Genomic DNA, 19849 nt, shown 5'->3' on the forward strand with positions numbered 1-19849 from the left:
GAAGTTGCTGCACGTGTGTCTGGCATTTTTACAACCTCCCTTTGCTGCTGTACAAGAAAAATATGCAAACTGTAACCACGATTCACAAACAAGAAACAAACTATAATAATCCTTGCACTGTACGTGGCCTAACAGCATTCTTTGCACTGATGTGTCTCATGGCCAAGCCTTCTGCATATACTACATACTGTTGACACTGCCTGAACACACAGCAGCTCATGTCCAGACAAATTACAATATGGGCACCTCATTGACCTCAGGTAAACTTACCTATTATTTCCACTGAACTGAGGTAGGCCCATGGGCTCCTGTGGGCTAACAAATGCCACTTTTAAAGTACTGGGGATGTGTCTATGACTTAGTATGGCCACAACTTAGGGGGCACAAAAAAGGCCAACAAAAGACAGTTTCTCAGAGCACCGCACAATGGTGAACTGCAATCTGTAACTGTTGAGCTCAAGGAGTAACTGAACAGACAATGTAGGCTGATAATACTGTAGATGTCCAGGTGTGGTACTAGGCGTAGGCATCTCTACCACTGGGAACGACTTGGTGACACTAGATATAGAGGGCTGGTCCATGGCCCCTACAGTCATTAGGATTGCACTGTGTGGGATGCGATAGTGGATATCTGTCAGATTCTCGAAAGTGTTAAGAAAACATTACTGTCAGTTTTCTATTTATGAATCACAAGTACATATTCCTCTTCTCCAGGATGCTGGCAGCTTAGGCACCCTGGTGGATCACATGTCAGGCAGCAGGTGCTGACGCATGCACGCCTTGCACTCTCAGAGTGGCAGCGATGGCTCACATAGCGGGCTGCTACATCACGGGTGGACGACAACCCCGGTAGCACACAGCCAGCACTGGATGCAGTGGTCCACAGATCTGCTAGTTGATCTCAGAGTGTTCTCATTGATATTGAAGATCAACTCCCAGGAGAGGCACCCTCCAGCCCTGCTTGGAGCATGAGTAGTCTTTCAGAGGAAGGCCATGGCCTCCAATTAGGAGAGAGAGGCTGGCAGCATCAGTGTCTGCTGCAGGAATGAGGGCGAGCGACAGTAGTGGCTCACCCTCATATTTATGGATGATGATCTGCTCATAGGCCTTGCTGGTCAGGCCTCCAGAAGGCCAGCTGGATTGTGACAGTCACAGCACCCCAGCAGTTCTGGCTCAGTAGCAGGCACAGCTGCTCAAAGTGGCTGAGTCCCTCCAACAGGACTTGGTGCTCCAAGGAAGCTTGCAGGTAACCAGGCAAGTGGGGGGGTTGACTGACATAAGTGCCCCACTGCAACTGAATAGAAATCCACCAGAACAGAAGTAGTATTTAGGCCGGTCACTCTCATGTCTATGGTGTGGAGAGGCAGCAATTACATCAAGTAACCTTGTTTTCCCATTTGGTGAGCTGTCTTGGTCACTTCAGATGCTCTTTTCTGCTGTGTCAGTTCTAAATAGTTACTCTTATAGTAGATCTTGGCTTTCTTGGTACATTCTGCATAATCACTATTATGATGGTCTTCTTCTGTTGCCAGATTTCATTGCGCTACGTCCGTTTGCTTCAGTGGGATGAGAGGCACAAGACATTTCTTGATCACCATACAAGTATTGCAAACAAACCTTTATGTAGCCACCTGTTCACTTTCACCACTGACAAAAACGTTGATTGCATTTCAGTGGTCATCAGGCTATGGAGATGACAAACGTTTGATGACACGAAATTGCAATTCAGTCCCTCGTATTACACTGTTTATAGCATACTGGTGAGATTTTGTGCCTGTATTGGGTTGTCAACGGCAAATAATCTGATTACAACATCATATAAAGCTAAAAACTTTCCATAAACTATCATGAATGAAATTAAACCGGATGTTTCTTCAGCCAAAACAGCAGTCACTTGAACAGAAGACAACATTGCCAAATACTTAAAATTTCACAGGCATTGTAAATTCATGACAAAGAGCCAGACATTTATTAAGAAACGTAATATGGGCAGTCTCTACTAACTGAGATGTTGTCTGAAGGAACACCCAAGAAAAACACCCATTACACAATTTTGTTTTATTGTACAACAATGCTCCTGCATGCCAGTCATTATTAATTAAAAATTATCTTGTGAAGTGTAGCACTAATGTGCTGGGACATCTTACTCACCCATACATTCAGCTGATTTCTTTCTTTCCGTACGACTAAAAATGAAACTAAATAGACCACATTTAATGAATTCTGTGTAAGTGGTTGAAAATGATGCATACGATCCAAACAAAATAATACATAAAGGAGTTCCAGGAATGTTTTAATAGCTATATAAATATTGAAATCAGTCTGTGAATACAGGATGGAAGCATTTTGAAGGAAACTGAACTTAAAGTAATGTAAATTTAACAAAAGTGCTGTTATCACTAACTTCTAGGAATTATTTGGTTCTTCCTTGTATTGTATTTATTAAATACATATTAATGTACATGTATATTGACAAGGGTACCCATATAATAGCAGCAAGTCATGATGGGGGTTTGAAGTATTTCTATATTTTGGAAAATGATGAAAGGTTACTTGTAAGTGCCCATAAAAAAAGTCCCAGTTCTGACCCTGTTAAACGTTAAACGTTAAAAACCTGCATAATACTGGCTTTTAAATTATTTTCTTGGAAGAAAAACACCTGACTACACTATGTTTTTTCCTATCCCTGAAAGCAGGGGGAGGGGGGGGGTGAGGGGGGAGGGGGGAGGCAAAGAATCCTCCTTGCCTCTGGGTATGGGTACCCTTGTATCTTGATTAACATGTGAAAAACTATTTCTATTTGTGTATCCTTTTTATTTATTCAAGTTGCAAAGATGCTTGATATGTGACTCAGTGATGTTGTCTTTTGTTTTAAAGGGGCCTCAGAACTAGAACCATTAGTTGGAACTGATGGTGGGGAGACAATGAAAAGTTTGGAAGATCACTCTTTTGGAGAAGAAAAAATTCAGAAAGAAATTGTAAGCAAAGAAGAGAAGCCTCGCCACAGGTAAGGAACGTCAGCAGAGAATGTAGTAATATTATTTACAACAAATTAATTCAAGAACAACACACTGTCAAATGAGTGCTTGTATAAATATGGTCTTGCTGACAATTTGTTCCATTTGGTTGTATAGTAAATTCACAACTGCACAAGGGAATACATAGCATTTCATGGTAGCTGAAGAGTTTCCCTGGATAGTGACAGGTCAGATTATTTTGATGGACATAATGTTCTGTGTTGGTTTTCATTAGGTGAGAGGGCAAATTGAAGATTTCCATTTGTATATGGAATTCACTAAAAATGTGGTACGTTTACGAGGGAGCAAAGCTTTTAGTATCATCTGTTGTTGAGTACTGCTTCAGGTTTTCTATCCTATTCAGGCTGACCAGGAAGAAATTCAGCTGTAGTTGACTCTTGAAACATTGGTTTTTCTGAATGCATCATCTAGTGAACATCTTGGAGAACTAGATTTCACTACCTTTTAAGTGTTGTGTAGTAAAAGGCAGCAACCCTGTTACAGTTTCTTGAGATGCAACTCGTGTTTTTTCTGGTATGTGAGGTGTTAAATATATACTAAGTACTTTGAGAGGTAGTAATACTCATCCAAAGAAGAAAACTAATTTCAATACACATGGGTTTGGCAACACTTACTTTCTAAGATTTTGGCAGTTCTTAATAGGAGGGATTCAATGTGACATTCATTCATGACACTTGTTTGCAGGTGTTCAACATGACATTGTGATGCTCATCTATGGCAAAGCATCTTTCTGCCCTTCAATGCTTACTCAGTAACTATACAGGCTTTCATTAACTGAAGATTTGATCCTGTAGGGTCTACAGATCATTGACTGAAGTAGCATAAGCCAATTCCTACAAGTGTCCCCTAACCAGAGGTGGAGAGTATTGTGGTCTGTGGAATGAGGGTGCCAAGGTGTGGGTATTTCCTGACCAATCTACTGATCCTGAAGTGTCAGTGTCAGATATTCATTCATATTGTTGTGAAAATGTACTAATGTGCCATCATGTTTGAAACATATGTATATTCTTTATTGACTTTTCACATCCTTGAGCAAGGCAGACAATTGTTAAGTAGGAAGCACTGATAATGCATTCCATTTGAACTCTGTGGTAACATGTATGACAGTAATGGCAGTATTACTCTATCACCAAGAACACCTACCCATGTGCTGATCAAGAAATGATGCTCTCTGCTATTGTATGGGCGTTTTTATGCTGATTGTCAAAATTCACATGACCCTCTGTCATGAACTCAGCTCTGTAGTAAATAAAATCTTAGGTGTAAACACTTTTACAAGAGCCATTGACAGAAATGCGATCTGCCACAGTGGTCTTGTGGTCCTACGATCTGGATATGCTGAAGATGGTGTGGATGCAGTAGTTGTTCATGAACTACACAAGAGGGTGACTGACACCTTTTTCTGCTGTTAACTGTTGCATACCAGTTCCAGGATTTTCATTACTACAGTGTAAAAGTTGACTAAGCATTCAATAGTACCCTGTGACATGGATATTTTTTAGTGTAGTGGGCAAGGGTGGGGGGGGGGGGGGGGGGAGCAGAGATCGTGAGAGGGTGGAGGAGGAGATAGACAGACAGACAGACAGGGAAGAGGAAATGGGCAGAGAAAAGAAAGAGGAGATAGACAGGGAAAGAGTGGAGGAGGATATGAAGCGAGAAATGGGGAAAGGAAATGGATATAGAGAGGGGGAGGAGGAGGTACAGGGAATGAGGAGGAGACAGAGGGGCAAGGGGGCAGGAGGAGATGGACTCAGAAAGTGAGGAGGAGATGGACAGTGTGGGGAGTAGCAGATGGAGAGAGAGAGGGTCAGGAGGAGGTAGAGAGTGGTGGGGTGGAAAAGGGAGACAGACAGAGAGGGGAGAAAGAGATGGGCAGAGAGGAGGGCAAAGGAGATACACAGAGAGAGGGAGAAAGAAGAGATTTGCTCAAATAACTAGAATAAATATATACCCAGGCATTTAGCTAATAACTAGAATAAATACATACCCAGGCAGTGAAAGGTATTTAGCTAGTTTACTATACAGTAATGGGAATATTTGAAGCTTCGGTAAAATACAACTCAAATCACACTACTTACTGCAGACTACCTAATATTCAGACTGTCATATATCTATTGTCATACATGCAGACATAAAAAACTCTGTTGTCCATGTTGATGTAATGTGAACACAACATCTGTGTTCATATCCACAATGAAAAATGTTTCATCCCCTCCCAAGAAAAAGTATTCAGATCTCAGAAAATATGTCATCACAAACCCTTGTTTATTAAACTTGTTTTTCTTGTTTCAATGACCTCTAAAGACATTTGAATTTTTAAGACCCTATATATTACTGATGTAGATGATACAAGATGTGGCAATGAAACTTCTGATTTGAACAAAAATTACATTTATCATTTTAATTCCCATTTGTATGTGTTTCTGCATAATTGTAAATTTAAAATTGCACTTTTTAATTATTATATCATAAATATAGTGCCCATTATTGTCAATACACTGATTTACTCAAATTCCAAAGTTCCAGTCAACTGTTATCAGCAAAATGACGGGTATAATGGGCTATTGCTTGGTAAATATTCTTCTTCAAGAGTGCAAGGACTCTTTAATGATCAGTATAAGCAAATTATTTTTGACATCTCTATAAAAAAGCTCACAAGATGCTAAATTGGTCAAGCATAACATTGCCTCTAAAGGAGATGAGATGCTCAAAAAACTTTTCCTGCCAGAAACACTTTGCCATGATGTATTTCTGATGAAACCATACATCCCCAATATCAGTTTGTTCAAGACTGGGCCGAAAAATTTCTCAATCATGTTTGTAAATCGCTGAGAATTCACAGTTTGTGGTCCTGTGATTTTTGTGCTTATTTCACTTCCAGTACAAAAAATGTCATGTAAGTTGTACCATATTTTACAGTATGTGCTGAACTGTACGTCCCTCCCTAACTGTCTGTGGAAGTCAGTTCAGAGATGGGAAGAAGGCAAGGGCACACCATATGGCATATATTTATAATGCAAACTATGCATGTACGAGGACATACCAGGCAATGACCAATGATAAATCCTGATACAGTCACATGTAGGATCAGATATTTTCCTCATATCACTGCTGAAGAAACGATACCATGCAAATGACTTCCCATTTTCTGGATTTTGTTCAGTTAGCGTACTTGATCCAAAATACCTGTTGCTATTGCTGAAATAGCATATTTTCAATTCTTTATAATGAAAATGAAGTTGAAAAACCACCACATAACTGGAGCATCGCAAGATCTATGAGGCTTTTTATGAATGCTGCTGTTGTACACAGGAACCTTGCAACTCCAGAACCCTATAGCAACATACAGGAACACCAGGGGCACCGACTTACAAAAACTATTGCGGTGGGGGGGGGGGGGGGGGGGGTACTTGGGGGTCTTGCCCTGGGAAATTTTCTAAATTGTAGATGAAAAATAGTGAGTTTTAAAGTTTTTTAAGCATTTTAGAGTCATATGATCAACATTAGAACCCTGAAAACTGGACTCTCAGTAACTTGGCACTCGGGGGAACTTGACAAGCCTGACTCAGTTTTTGGCTTTGAAAAAAGAAACAAAACAAACATGCACGGCATTTTCATAAAAAGCTAATTTAATTTACAGTAATAAACATGCTTATAGATTATTACAGAGTAATGAATATATATTTAAATAAATCCTAAACTATCATTAAAAGAATAAAACATAAAATATTGCTGTTGCACAGTAATAGCACTTTGATTAATAAGTGAAATAGCAAATTTAAGCTTACTTTGAATAAGACTCAGGGTTCATTAAATAAAAATAATATCTCAAAGTTAATGCTTTAATACAGTTATTGAAGTAAATTCAGTATTCCTAATACATTCAGTCAAAAAGTATGTAAATAGCGGGTTTTAATTGGGTCTTATACCCTAAAAGTATTTAAGTATTTGAAAATAACTAATACAGTACTATAGTAATATAGTACTAAACTAGTACTAATATTTCGAAACTGAAAATTTAACATTATGTACAAGGTGTACTACTTTGTTTTCGCCATTTTTTCCCGAACATTTGAGGCTTTAATGAAACAAATTGGTTACACATGCATCATTCAAAGTATTTTCCATCACTAGCCACTGCTTTCTCCCATCTTTTGGGCAGTGTACGAATACTGCGTCATAAAAATTGTTCATCTTTTGAAGCGATCCATGAATCCAATTTGTGACTTCTTTATGAGATTGGAAGCGTTCGTTAGCCAGGCCATGCACTATTGATCTAAACAGGTGATAGTCAGAGGGATCAATGTCTGGAGAATACAGTAGGTGGGGTAGGACTTCCCATTTTAACATTTACAAGTAAATTTTGACCTCTTGTGCAACATAGGGCCAAGCGTTGTTGTGCTGCAAAATCACTTTATCATGCCTCTCGCCGTACTGCAGTTATTTGTCTTTTAATGCTCTGCTCAGATGCATTAATTGCATTCGATAATGTGCACCTGTGATTGTTTCACTTGGTTTTAACACCTCACTGTACACGACGCTGAGATGGTCCCACCAAATGCAGAGCATGATCTTGGAGCCGTGGTTGGTTGGTTGGTTGTTTCGGGGAAGGAGACGAGACAGCGAGGTCATCGGTCTCATCGGATTAGGGAAGGACGGGTAAGGAAGTCGGCCATGCCCTTTGAAAGGAACCATCCCGGCATTTGCCTGGAGCGATTTAGGGAAATCACAGAAAACCTAAATCAGGATGGCCGGACGCGGGATTGAACTGTCGTCCTCCCGAATGCGAGTCCAGTGTCTAACCACTGCGCCACCTCGCTCGGTTTTGGAGCCGTGAATATTCGGTTTGGCCAACGACGTGGAAGCTGGCTGGGATATCCCCATGATTTTTTGCATTTAGGGTTATTGTAATGATCTCATTTTTCATCCCTGGTCACATTGCAATACAGGAATCCATTCCATTTTTGCCTCTGAAGCAACAGTTCACAAACACATAAATGCCGTTCAACGTCTCTTGGTTTCAGCTCACAAGGGACCCAAGTTCCTTCTTTCTGAATCATGCCCATAGTCTTGAGACATTTTGAAATGGCTTGCTGTGTCACTCCCACTAATCATGCCAATTCTTCTTGAGTTTGATGTCAGTCTTCACTCACCAATGTCTCCAATTCTGCATCTTTGAAAACATTCTCCCTTCCACCACTCTGCTGGTCTACGACATTAAAATCACCGTTCTTGAAGCATTGAAACAACTCATGACACATTCTTTCACTAATAGCATCCTTACCATACATACTTGAGAGCATTCAATGAGACTCAGCCGCTGTTTTCTTCATATTGAAACAAAACAGTAACACCTCCTGCAAAAAATGAGAATTAGGCTCATAAACTGACATATCAATCAAGATCAGCTTTATGATGCAGACACAAATTGACTAATGTTTGACTTACGTTATGTTGACTGAGGTCCAAACTAACTGCCTGACATCTGCGATCTGTTTCTTTCGACCGCTACTTACCATTGTCACTACTTATCGGCAAATGCTGGAAGCAAAGTTGTAAACCTTGTATGTATTTAATTCTCTATTTTATAAAGATTTTTAATATTGCTCTAAATGCCATTATTAGGGCTAGAGTGTCTATAGAAAGGTGTAAATGTCAACAGTCTTACTGGATTACTGAATATGATGACTGGTCAGATATCGAATTCATCCACAACATCTCAGTGGGCATGAAGAACAGCCAAGTTGATCAGTCGCTTCTGTCCCATTGATGTTTGCAGATATGACTTCAGACGTCTAAGGGTGCTAAATGACCATTCTGCTGTTGCTGTCATGATTGCAACTACTTGGAGAAGCTTAATGCACTTCACTACTTCACATAACATTTCTCCAACTGCAGGCTCTTGTGTAATGTACTTTCTTACATCACACATTTTTTTTTTACGACCAGTTGTTTTTTATTAGTGATATCAGCTAACATATTCAAGTGTAAGCACAGTCTCTCAATGTCTAGATCATTTTTTAAAAACTCGGTTGATTTTTCCAAATTTGTTTCACCTCTGTTCACTAAAAGCAAGTACTCTTGTTCAACTGCAATGACCTGTGTGAGTCCAGTTGAAGCAAACTGCTCGGTAATGCAAGATTGCACCATTTCACAAACTTTAATGGAAATAGCTTTGTAGTATCCCTGTGGGGTTTTGAAAGTGTGCAGTGAGCTGGCTTCATTGTTTTCATACTTCTTTGGTATACTTCGATTCCAAGGAAGCTAGTGAACATTTTTCTTTAAAACACAATTCCCAAAAGTGTTCAAAACTATCATTCCTTTCCATTCAACATACAAATCAAGCCCTCATATATTTTTTCCAGATCAGCAACACTTAGATGAGGGTATCGAATTTTTTAATTGACATTCTCTGCTGGATTCATTGCATGGTAATAAAGACGTAAAAGGAAATAAGTCTTGAATTGTAACATTGACTCAAGGTAGCCTGCATATTTGTAACCTGCCTCTGTTTTGTCCTCTGCAGAAAATGTTTCAAAAAACTCTAGGAGGTCTTCAAAGTTTTTCAATATTCTCAAGATACTAGAAGCTTGCATAGTCCATCGAGTCAGGCAAAGGGGTCGTAGACCAACTTGGTCGCTGGTGCTCTCACAGCGTATGCTTCTGAAAAGTCCCATCCTTTTGTTGGATTCCCTTACGGTGTTTGTTAAGTCCTTGGCTGAAGCCATAATATCCCTCATAGATGTAAGATGGCGGAGACTGTCTACAACTGCCAAGTCTAAACTGTGAGCAGTGCAGTGCACATAATGTGCTTTTGGTTGTACATCCAAAACTAACTTTTTTAGTCCTTTGAACTTACCTCTCATATTCAAGGCACCATCATAGCACCGTCCTCTTAAGTTATTCATTGACAAATCAAGATGAGCAGAAATGTCTTTTAAAATACTAAATAGAGTGTGTGATTCAGTGTTTGGGGTCTCATATAAGCCAATAAAGTCTTCATTGATGATTAAGGTATCATCGACTGTACAAATACAAAATGAAACTTGTTCGTGAATCGAAGAATCACATGTTTTGTCAACCATAATAGAAAAATGTTCAGTCTTCTTGATTGAAGCCAATACCTATTTCAACACAGACTTTTCTAGTAGATCAATGATCTCGTTTTGAATATTGTGGGACATCCATTTATACCTCAAATGCCCTAACCAATCTTTAAAATCAGGTATGTCATTCTTTTGGAGTTCCAACAATTGAAAAAAAAATTAGTTTACATCTTCATGCCCTCTAATTGTCAGTCCTTGTCAGCACAGAGATTGTATGGTAGTAAAAACTGTCTCAAGAGCTAAAAGGCCTTTCTTCATATCACTATCTAACTGTTCGTTCAATTGGGAGGCCACACTTCGGTTAGCGACAGAATTCAGTTTCAGAACACCTTCTTTACACATAAACGTATTTTCATGAAGATGGAATTTTTCCAAAGCCTTTTTCCAGTTATAAAACCCTATGGAAGTAAATGAATCTTCTTTTTTTGAAGAAAATTGTAATAGACTTTTAGCATCTACCTCCTTGCAGGTTTTGCAAAAAACTTTTTCAGTAGTTGCTTCATATTCTAGCCATGTATATTTGATCAACCAAGACTTCTAAAATGATCTTCCCTTACCAGATTGTCCAGGTTTTGGGCTGTGAATGGTTCTCACCTGAAGACAACAAAGCAGTTGAAGCACAATAATTGTTGGAGGTTGACTTGCAGTATCATCAACTTCCAAGCGTGCTTTTTGATAACAAATTTATCCACTGCAAACTTAACTCACAATACACTAAGAGACTAAAGTAAACAAATAAAATATAGTCATGTAAAATAATCCACTAGACACTAAAGTTGGAATACTTAACACGTCTGCAGCATGCGCTGAACGACTGAATGACTGCGACTGCAGGGTGGGCCTTATATAGTCATGGCGTTTTAATGTCTTGAAGCATCAAGGCAATGTGAGGTGGAGAGTTCCACGTGCTTTTTCTCCAGTCCTTTTGATGTCATCATGGCTGCAGCACTGGCCTCCCAGCACCAGACTTTACCTGAAGGTTCGCTCACTGGGACAAATTCTAAGTGTGCCCGCAGCACCGTAACACTACCATGATTCACACCACTCATTTTCAGTTAACCTGCTTACTACCATAGTAATTATTTGTTTTAACTCATTAACCAATGCATTCTAAAAGGTAACTATTGTCAAACAAGGAAAATAAAAAATTCCAACATAATTTTGTGATTTTACAAAGCATAATATAATTAATAATTTTCTTAAATTATGAATTTTGAGGGGGCTTGGGCCCCCTCAGGCCCCATGCTGTCGGTGCCTGTGAGGAAGATCTGAGGAGGACTAAAGATCGGAGTAGTGGCTAGCATCTGTCAGTCATTCTCAGAAACAAATATTTATTTTCATATGCTACTTTCAAGTTAGCAACAATTTCTTTCTCGGTGAAAAGATCTTCTATTGAAATGCAGTCCATTTCTGCCAACTGAAAACGTGACTCAAGAACTGCTTCCCAAAACAGAGAGATATGTAACAAGCTAGACAGTTATTTGTGGCTGCCTGCATTTTTATATTTATGGGGCAGTTGACATGGCATCAGTTATGCTGTATCGTTACTTCAGTGACAGTTTATTATATAGTGATGTGCAACTGTGTTAAAACACTTCTGTCAATAAAGGACATGAAATGATGAGTCCACAATTACTCCAGCTTCAACTGAAATGCATTAAAATTGTATAGTTTGTTGAAATAAAAAGTGAACAAGGTGGAAGACTATATTAATTTTTGTTGTGAAGATCCTCATTGCAAAGGCTAGTCCAATGCAGCTCTCCACAGTAGTCTGTCCAGTGCAAGTCTCTTCATCCCTGCATAACAACTGTAACCTAGATCCTTTTGAACCTGCTTCTTGTATTCATGCCTTGGTCTTCCTCTACAATTTTTACCCCCCACACTTCTCTCCATTACCAAACAGATGATCCTTTGTGTGTCAGGATGTGTCCTATCTACCAGTCCTTTCTTATAGTCAGGTTGTGCTATAGATTTCTTTTCCCCAATCTGATTCAGTACCTCTTCATTACTTACTTGATCTACCCATCTAATCTCCAACATTACTGTGTAGCAACATATCTTAAAAAATTGTATTCTCTTCTTGTCTGAACTGTTTGTCATCCATGTTCACTTCTGTAAATGACTACATTCCAGAGAAATATCTTCAGAAAAGACTTTCTCACATTTAAATTTATGCTTGTTGCTAACTGATTTCTCTTTCTTAGAAATGCTTTTGTCCACTAGTCTGCATTTTTTGTCCTATCTGTGTTGGCCATCATCAGTTAATTAGCTGCACAAATAGCAAAACTCATTTACTACTTTTAATGCCTCATTTCCTAATACAGTTCTTTCAGCATCACCTGATTTACACTCACTGAAAATCCAAAGAAATCAGTACACCTGCCTAATATTGTGTAGGGCCCTCGCGAGCACGCAGAAGTGCCACAGTGTGTGACATGGCATGGACTCAATTTATGTCTGAAGTAGTGCTAGAGGGAATGGACACAATTAATCCTGTAGGGCTGTCCATAAATTCGTAAGAGTACAAGGGGGTGGAGATCTCTTCTGAACAGTACTTTGCAAGGCATCCCAGATATGCCCAATAATGTTCATGTCCGGGGAGTTTGGTGGTCAGTGGGAGTGTTTAAACTCCGAAGAGTGTTCCTGGAGTCACTGTGTAGCAATTATTGATGTGTGGGGTGTGACATTGTTCTGCCAGAATTGCCCAATTCCATCAGAATGCACGATGGACATGAATGGATTCAGGTGATCAGACAGGTTGCTTACGTACATGCCACCTGTCACAGTCATATCTAGACGTATCAGGGGCTCATATCACTCCAACTGCACAGTCTCCACACCATTACAGAGCCTCCACCAGCTTGAACAGTCCCCTGCTGACATGTAGGGTCCATGAATTCATGAGGTTGTCCCCATACCCGCACACTTCCATCCGCTCAATACAATTTCAAATGAGACTCGTCTGACCAGGCAACATATTTCCAGTCATCAACAGTCCAATGTCAGTGTTGATGGGCCCAGACAAGGCATAAAGCTTTGTGTCATGCTGTCATTAAGGATACACAAATGGGCCTTTGGCTCCAAAAGCCCATATCAATGATGTTTCGTTGAATGGTTTACATGTTGACAGTTGTTGATGGCCCAGCATTGAAATCTGCAGCAGTTTGTGAAAGGGCTGCACTTCTGTCATGTTGAACAATTCTCTTCAGCTGTTGGTGGTGCCATTCTTGCAGGGTCTTTTTCTGACCACAGCGATATTGGAGATTTGCTGTTTTACTGGATTCTTGATATTTGTGGTACGCTCATGAAATGGTTGTATGGGAAAATCCCCACTTCATCACTACCTCTGAGATGCTGCGTCCCATTGCTTGTGCACTGACTATAATACCACTTTCAAACTCACTTAAATCTTGATAACCTGCCATTGTAGCAGCAGTAAATGGTCTAACAACTGTGCCAGACGCTTTTGTCTCATATAGGCATTGCCAAGCACAGTGCTGTATTCTGCCTGTTTACATATCTCTGTATTTGAATTCACATGCCTATACCAGTTTGTCTGGCACTTCAGTATAAGTCTGACAACATTCCATTACCTTAATTATACTTTTGTTGATGTTCATCTTTACTGTATTTTCAAGACACTATTACTGACAAAATTACAGTGTCATCATCAAATCTCAAAGTTTTTGTTTCTTCTCCCTGAATCTTAATTCCCTTTTCAACTGTATTATAGTTTTCCTTCAAATCTTGCTCATTGCACAGACTGCTTCCTTTTCATGTCTTTCAATTCTCATAACAGCAATCTGGTTTCTGTATCAGTTGTAGATAATCTTTCATTCCCTGTATTTTATCCCTGCTACATTCAGAGTTTCAAATAGTGTATTCCATGCAACATTGTCAAAAGCTTTCTCTAAATCTACAAATGTTGTAAACATAGATTTAACATTCCTTAAACTCTATTCTAAGATAAGTTCTGGTGTCAGCATTGCCTCAAAAGCGCCTACATATGTCTAGTACCCAAACTAGTCCTCCCCAAGGTAAGCCTCTACCAGTTTTTCCATTCTTCCATAAATAATCCATGTCAGTATTTTGCAAACAAAAGTAGCAAGTTATAAATCTTCTAAATGTCAAGAAGAATGGAATCTACCTGATAACTATTACCACAAGTCTTCATAACCATACAAATAAATGTCAATATCTATGTTTCTGATGATATATTCTGGTATCAATAGAGGAAATGCCTATCTTCATCGACTTTTTTTCCTTTTCTTACTGTAGCTTCATTTCCTCAACTGTCATTGATTGGTGACCTATCACTGACATGCATTCCCTTATTTGCCAACATAATGTATGAAAGTGAAAACTAGTAGCAGTTAAAAACTACAATGTTAAAAATTACAATTTGGTGGACAGGATGGGCAGCACTCTATGGTTGTTTGCTGATGGTGCTGTGGTGTATGGTAAGGTGTTGAAGTTGAGTGACTGTAGGAAGATATGAAACAACTTAGACAAAATTTCTAGTTGGTGTGATGAATGGCAGCTAGCTCTAAATATGGAAAAATGTACGTTAATGCAGATGAGTAGGAAGAACAAACCTGTAATGTTCGGATACAGTTTTAGTAGTATCCTGCTTAACACAGTCAAGTTGTTTAAATATCTGGGCATAATGTTGCAAAGCAATATGTAATGGAAAGAGCATGTGAGAACTGTGATAGGGAAAGTGAATAGCTGACATTGGTGTATAGGGAGAATTTTAGGAAAATGTGGTTCACCAGTAAAGGAGACTGCTGGTGCAACCTATTTTGGGTACTGCTAAAGTGTTTAGGATCCATACCAAGTGATATTGAAAGAAGACATCGAAGCAATTCAGAGGCAGGCTGCTAGATTTGTTACTGGTTAGTTTGGACAACATGCTAGAGTTATGGAGGTGCTTTGGGAACTCAAATGGGAATCCCGGAAGGGAAGGTGACGTTCTTTTCAAGAAACACTATTGAGAAAATTTTGTGACTCAGCATTTGAAGTTTAACTGGTATTTGAAGCTTACTGCCAAATGATTCTACTGCCATCAACAAACATTGTGCATAAGGGCCATGAAGATAAGATACAGGAAATTAGGGCTCATACGGAGGCATATAGATAGTCATTTTTCCATCGCGCTATTTGCTAGAGGAACAGGAAGGAAAATGAATAGTAGTAGTACAGGGCACCCTCCACCACACACCGTATAGTGGCTTGTGGAGTATCTGTGTAGATGTAGATGTAGATCCTTCAGAGTGCAATGTGACATCATCTTGTAAAATAGCTGAAATTCTAAAAATACTAAAATAACAAATGTTCCAGCTGCATTCCAGTGTCCTTCTTCAGGGCAAATAATAATTAGATGTAGGGTGAGAGCTTCAGTATATTGCATTCCTAACAGTGTCATAAGACACATTTCTTAGATTTCTATTGGCCCTAAAATACCATTGTTCAGTGTAGGAGAGAGGGAGGTGATGTATGGCACACTATTTATAAGTTATAGTACTTGCTGGAATTGGGAGCTCACAACATATTGGTGAGATACTTGTGTTGGCTGAGATACTCGGTAACAGATAAAGCCGTATAGGGGCCTTGCATTGTCATGCAGTAAGAACCAGTCCTTAGAATGCCACATATTAGGACAGTAACATCAGACTGCTTGTCACATATGTTTCAGAACTTTGACATAAAGAGTTTGGTTCACTGTTTGACCTGGAGGAATATTCTCAGGGAAAACTAATCCTTTACTATCAAAGAATGCAATCAACATTGTCTTTGTTCTCGAAGGTTGTCATTTGATTTTCTTTGATGCTGCTGAGCCAGGTCTCCACCATTCAGCACTTTGATTTTTTGTGTGAGGGTCATTCTCTTAGAACCAACTTTCATCCCCAGCAATAATCTTTGACAAGAATGTGCAATCATGTCTGGCTCTACCCAGTAGTTCAGCAGAAATTCTTTGTCTTACCACTTCCTGTTCATCTGTTAGTGTGTGAAGGATGAGTTTTGCATTAAGTTTTTGTTTCCTTAAATCTTTTTGTAAAATCTTATGACACACATCATGATTCACAATAAGTTCTTTTGATATCACACCCACACTTACATGATGGTCTTCTTGCAATAACTGCCTTACACACTCCACGTTTGCATCAGGGAACATCTTGCACTGAATTCTGCCTTCACAGAAACTTTAGTGTCACTCAAAACCATGATTTCCTGAAAGTGGCTTGTCTATGTTTGCTTGCTTAATCACTGTCCATGTTTCACTAGCATTTTCCCCAAGCTTAACACAGAAGTTAATGTTCACTCTTTGCTCACAATCAGCATCAATTGTGTGACTGTAACTAGTGCACTAAGAACCCAAACAGTGTGTTGCTAAGCACAGCCCTGCCACCTCACGAGTTTGTGAAGGAACATGGCCAAGGTCGTTTCTGGGATGCACATGTACCATGTAACAAAAAACAACATTTGTTCCTTTTTAGTGTTGCAAACTCAGAAATAAAAAACCTGTCCTGGAACTTTTCTAACAACAGAAGTATGATGTGGTAGTACACTCAGGATTTTAATGCAGACATGTATGTAATTATATTGGTATCTATTACTTTGAAACAGATAAATTATGTAGGATTTTAAAGTTATGATCATGGGTCACATTGTGTAATCTGATTTGGCTGATTGTATTTATGTTTTAATATGGTGCTTGTGAATAATGAAGGCAGTGATGCAGGTATCAAACCATTTATGAAACCTCTAAAAGGAAAATAGAGTAAAACTGCACAAAATTGTTATTGACTTCTAATAAAGTACATTAGTTTTGCTCTTTTGTATAGCAGAGCTCATTTTATTTGCAGAAATTGCAGACAAGACAAGAATGTATCATAAATGTTTCATTAGCTAGTTTACTGTTAAATTATAAGGAGATAGCATGGTTGGCCAGCACTTAACCTCAAGAAATGAAATTCCAAGTTCTGTCAATAAAATCAGTTAAAAGTAATAAATACTCTTGTGATGTTCATCCTCAGAGGAGAAAGAGGTATTGATCAAGATAGGTCGGTAAGGAGGGGCAGGTCACTCAGAATCTAAACTGAGAGGCAAACTAATTTGGCTCTTGTGGGCTACATTAGATTATTTATTTGACAAATAATGACTACATATCATAATATAATTGTGAATGTACAAAGTGGTAGATATTTAAATAAAAATAATCACTAATATAAATAACTCTGATTCAAAAGAGAGTTTAAGTATGTTTACAATAAACATTTTGCACCATCCTTACCACTTGCATAGCTTTTTATTTTATTTCTCTCAATACCTTATTGGCCACAGGAAGTCACTACTTACCATCACCTGTATAATGGAGGTACAAGTAAACTTCCATACTCCATGTAGTTGGGTAGAGCACACTGTGTCTCAAATGTAAAACAGGAGAATGTTCATTGTGTACACTATTCAGTCTGGTCAGTTCAAGTTTAGACCACGCATGCCTTGTCACTTTATGGCAAAAAGGATTTTCAGCATGGGGGGTTGCATAACCTCAGAAACATCTTTACAAGATTCTACTCTTATTATAAGACCCAAACATTGAAGAATTATAGTGTACTTGTTACCCACAGTCAGCACCATCATGTGATGACCATTACCCACTAATTATGGATCCTACATAACCTATGGGGAATGAAGCAGAACTATGTGCTACCATTTGGAGGCAAATGGGAGGGCTTTGTCAACCTATACAGTTTGAAACTGTCTCTACAACACTAGTTTGGTCTCCAGGTGCCCATTACAATATCACTAACTGCGATAGTAGCTGTGCATTAATTTATCTGCATTAAGAGATGCATCATCATTCATAGATTAATGACAGCAGGATTCTTCCCTCATTGTTTTTAATTTTATTCCTTCCCATAGACAAAAATTTGTTATATGTTTTACTCAAGTAAACATTGCACTTTCTCCTGATCATTTTCTTAATCTCTTCATTCTTGTAACTTTTGAAATCTTTCATCTAATAATATATGCCTATTGTGTGTAAACAAAAGTAGACAATACAATTTGTAACAGCTCACCAAACCATTATGCAGTGCACTATTGCCACACAGTACTGTGTTGTACTATCTTCTTGACTTAATATGCCAAATACTGATGTTACTGACTGGTCATAGTTTTTAAAATGGAACAGTGTCAATTTGGCAGTGAAATTCTATGTAATTTAAAATCCTTTTTATGGGATGGTGTTTCCTCTGGGGGTGGATGCGCAAAGTAATTCTGATAAAAGTTATGTCAAAAAATGTGTACTGTACTCAAGTAACAGGATAAGGATATGAATATTGCATCACAGTTACATCTTTTTGCTGGATTTTATTTTGTAATAAGTTCCTCGTCAAGGCACTGGAGACATGAGCGTTTCAACTGGCCACCACGCCATCGTCTACCATTTTTCATCATGCGGATGTAGTATGGAGAGACATGTGGTCAGCACACTGCACTCCTTGCCATTTTACCAACTTACCTGACCTTGGAATTTCTACTTCTCATTCAAATAGCTCATCTTCCTCTGCACAGTAACCATCCATGCTGACCACTCAGCTACAGAGATGGAGGAGATGTTTTTATGGCAATGTGGATTTATGTATATTTTTAATCAAAAGCCCAAGCTGTAAGAAGTTTATCAGGTGATGTGAGGCATCAAAGGACATAGATTATAAGGGTTCATTTTGCTACACACTTCAAGGTTTTATTTGAAAAGTAATGCCTCCACAGAATGATTGAAGAAACTTAATTCAATTCAAATGTCATGCCTGCTGGTAGCATAATTCTTACATATGGTCAAGCATTGCCAACAAAACTATTCCATTGCAAAATATCAGTTAGTTCTTTAACTGATACTTCAAGAGGAAGTGTCACTATGATAACAATGTGGCAGTGTCCCTGACTATGACTGAAAAACAAAAATCAAAAGGTAAACAATGTCAGAAAAAGTCTTCCTGATCATCTCAGTAAAGTGTTCAAGTGGTTTTGCAACCAGTGGAAGCAGTATTTTGAAGTGGCATATTTCACAAGCAATTGTTAAAATGGTGCACATAACAGGGCATGTGATGGGGCAATGCACAGTGGCAAGGACCAGTATACAATGTAATGCTCCAGCCAATACCAGCCTTTGGCTTCTGTAGATCATGCTTTGCAGGGCCCATAGAATATTAAGGATTTATTTTGATTATGGTGAGGTTACTTAGTCATTGTAGTGTTCATTATGGGAAGCATAAGCATACATATCAAGCATTACATTAAAAAGCAACACACACCACAGGAGGGCAGAAAACAGGAGTGTTGAAAAAGCATAAACACCCTTTGCTGCTTCAGATCACATTCAAATTTTTTCAAATGGTTTTGAAAGGCCCCTAGCACTTCCATCTTGTACAGCAAAGCAAAAATTGTGATCACACTGCTCTCAAAAGGGATGCTATCATTTTTAGCAGCATTGCAGGCCCACAATCTCTTCAGAGAAAGATTGAATTATCAGGGAAGTGTCAGCAGTGTCAAAGGTTGCAAGAAAATTGTCCTGTTGTTCATCACAAAACAAACTGTCTTTTTTGATTGTGAAATGTGTGGGAACCAACAGCCCAAGGGGAAGGCTAGTTTCATTTATGTCCTTTACGCCACCCCCTGAGGCCTTATCATGTTGATTCT

General features: G+C 38.9%; 1 protein-coding gene across 1 annotated transcript in view; it reads left to right on the plus strand.

Moving 5' to 3' along the window:
- Positions 1–19849, plus strand: part of LOC126183857 (microtubule-associated protein 1A-like) — a 610220-nt gene that overhangs the window by 349194 nt on the left and 241177 nt on the right. The window contains exon 5 of the mRNA XM_049926148.1: positions 2878–3007. Coding sequence (XP_049782105.1) covers positions 2878–3007 — 130 coding nt within the window. The remainder of the gene's footprint in view (positions 1–2877; positions 3008–19849) is intronic.

This window comes from Schistocerca cancellata, chromosome 4, assembly GCF_023864275.1.
Source record: "Schistocerca cancellata isolate TAMUIC-IGC-003103 chromosome 4, iqSchCanc2.1, whole genome shotgun sequence".
NCBI lineage: Eukaryota > Metazoa > Arthropoda > Insecta > Orthoptera > Acrididae > Schistocerca > Schistocerca cancellata.